The sequence below is a fragment of the Myotis brandtii genome, unplaced genomic scaffold (assembly GCF_000412655.1).
Source record: "Myotis brandtii unplaced genomic scaffold, ASM41265v1 scaffold327, whole genome shotgun sequence".
NCBI classification, from domain to species: Eukaryota; Metazoa; Chordata; class Mammalia; order Chiroptera; family Vespertilionidae; genus Myotis; species Myotis brandtii.
In genome coordinates this window covers 723,471-725,855 of record NW_005362585.1, presented here as the reverse complement: position 1 = coordinate 725,855, position 2,385 = coordinate 723,471, and the positions used below count along the sequence as shown (strand labels likewise).

The window sequence follows — 2,385 nt, the reverse complement described above, 5'->3', positions numbered from 1 at the left end:
GGGGTAATGTTTTAAAAAGTTAGCGGTTAACAGATAAGTAACATATTTATTTATTTAATGTGTTTTTTAAAGTAACACATTTAACTTCTGGATTAATTAGAAAATAGAAGAAAAGAAAATCAAAAGGAACTAATTTTATGCCCCTACATTTAAATGCCCATCCTTAGGCATTTTTTAGTGTGTATAAGGAGTATGCATTTAAAATAAATATTTTTATTGATTTCAGAGAGAAAGGGAGAGGGAGACAGAGACAGAAACATCAATGATGAGAGAATCATTGATCAGCTGCCTCCTGCATGCCCCCCTACTGAGGATTGAACCCGCAACCTGGGCATGTGCCCTGACTGGGAATCAAACCATGACCTCCTGGTTCATAGGTCGATGCTCAATCACTGAGCCACTCCAGCCCTGCAGGAATATGCATTTTAAAACATTTAATGTACAGTTTTAAAATGGGTTCTTGCAGTTTTATAACCTACTTTTTTCTTATTTAGAAGTTTACTGTGATTCAGCTTAAATATTTATTCTATAACATTTAAAAAACTTAATTTAGATATATGTACAGAAAAGTACACAGATGTGTGAATGCTATGTATTATATACAGTTGTGAAATTATGTTGCACACCTGAAACTTATATAATGTAATTAACCAATGTTACCTCAATAAAAAGTACACAGATAATAAATGTACAGTTCCATACAACATTATTTTTAATAGCTACATAGCATTTCATCTCGTATTTCCTTATCAATTCCATGTTATGGGTCATATAGGATTATTTAAATTTGGCATTGTTAAAGTCAATGCTGAGATGTAGGTACTTACAGAGAAATTATGATACATTATTTCATTAAGGAAAATACCTAGAAATATAATTTCTGGGTCAATGCATAAGTATACATAGAATAAACCTTTTGTGTTAAATATTAATATAAGGAAAAGAGGCAAGAATACACAGGTGGTTGTTAAAACCACATGGTTGCCCAAACTTCACAGAGCAGCCTCATGTCTAGCTGGTGTGAGGGGACTTCTAGGCAGGTAATTCTGGGCACTGGAAGCCTGGTATAGTCTCTCATATTCTCTACACTTCTCCACTCTTCCAGCTCACACATCTGCCTTTTCCCAAGAAGAGCAGGAAATGGCGGAAGCCCAGGTAAGACTTATCTGTTCCTTCCTCTGTTTTACCATAGATGTGATGAGCTATGTAGGAATCTCTGACATAAAGTAGGAAATTATTTGTAAGTAAGCATTAGGACCAGGGACAATGAGCAGCAGCAGCAAGGCCCATGTAGACATGTGGATGACTTAGGGTGTCACAGATACTAATGCTGAGTTGCAAATTTCTCTTTGAGCCTCTGGCAGCCAGAGGGAAGGAAATACAACCAATAACCTGGCTCACCTTGCTTATAATAGGGAGAGCACACCAAGTTCTCAGGAAAGAAAAGGTTCTTCAATTGCCTTTCAAGATGTTTCTTCGCTGGGTCTTCCTGTGGAAGGTGGAATTGTCTTCTACCATAGCCTGGTGAAAAACGCAATCCCTGGTTCCTACAGATATTTCTTATACCATTCCTCAGTGAGTAGAGACCTAATGTCAAAATGTAATTTGGAAATGAAATATCTTGGGGAACTGCTTGTCTTTCCAATTTTTCCTAAAGTAATTTTCTCAGTTGGAATTTTGATTCTCATTTGGCTAAGAGACAAAGTCCTATAGACACCTATAGTCCACCAACTTTTCCCTTTCCCTTTAATTTATTTTTTAAACAAACAAAATAGGAACAGACTCATGGATATAGTGAACAGACTGACAGCTGTCAGAGGGGGAGGGAGATTCGAGGATGGGTGAAAAAGGTGAAGGGATTAAGCAAAAAAAAAAAAAACCCACAAAAAACAAATCCTCATAGACACAGACAATAGTATGGTGATTACCAGAGGTGAAGAGGAATGGGGGAGGTAGAAGGGGGTAAAGATGTGATAAATGGTGATGGAAGGAGACTTGACTTTGGGTGATGAACACACAATACAATATACAGATGATGTATTATAGAGTTGTACACTTGAAAAATATAATTTTATTTATTTTTTTACCATTTTATTTTTTTATTGATTAAGGCAGCGGTTCTCAACCTGTGAGTCGCGACCCCTTTGGGGTCGAACGACCCTTTCACAGGGGTCACCTAAGACCATTGGAAAACACATATATAATTACATATTGTTTTTGTGATTAATCACTATGTTTTAATTATGTTCAATTTGTAACAATGAAAATACATCCTGCATATCAGATATTTACATTACGATTCATAACAGTAGCAAAATTACAGTTATGAAGTAGCAACGAAAATAATTTTATGGTTGGGGGTCACCACAACATGAGGAACTGTAT

The 2,385-nt window shown here is 36.1% G+C and overlaps 1 protein-coding gene across 5 annotated transcripts in view; it reads left to right on the top strand.

Moving 5' to 3' along the window:
- The window catches only part of ZNF182 (zinc finger protein 182), a 24,847-nt gene that overhangs the window by 683 nt on the left and 21,779 nt on the right, over nucleotides 1–2,385 (top strand). For all 5 annotated transcript variants that reach the window (XM_014543514.1, XM_014543513.1, XM_014543516.1 and 2 more), the window contains one exon: nucleotides 1,106–1,155. In XM_014543514.1, the coding sequence (XP_014399000.1) occupies nucleotides 1,141–1,155 (15 nt within the window). In that variant the 5' untranslated portion in view covers nucleotides 1,106–1,140. The remainder of the gene's footprint in view (nucleotides 1–1,105; nucleotides 1,156–2,385) is intronic.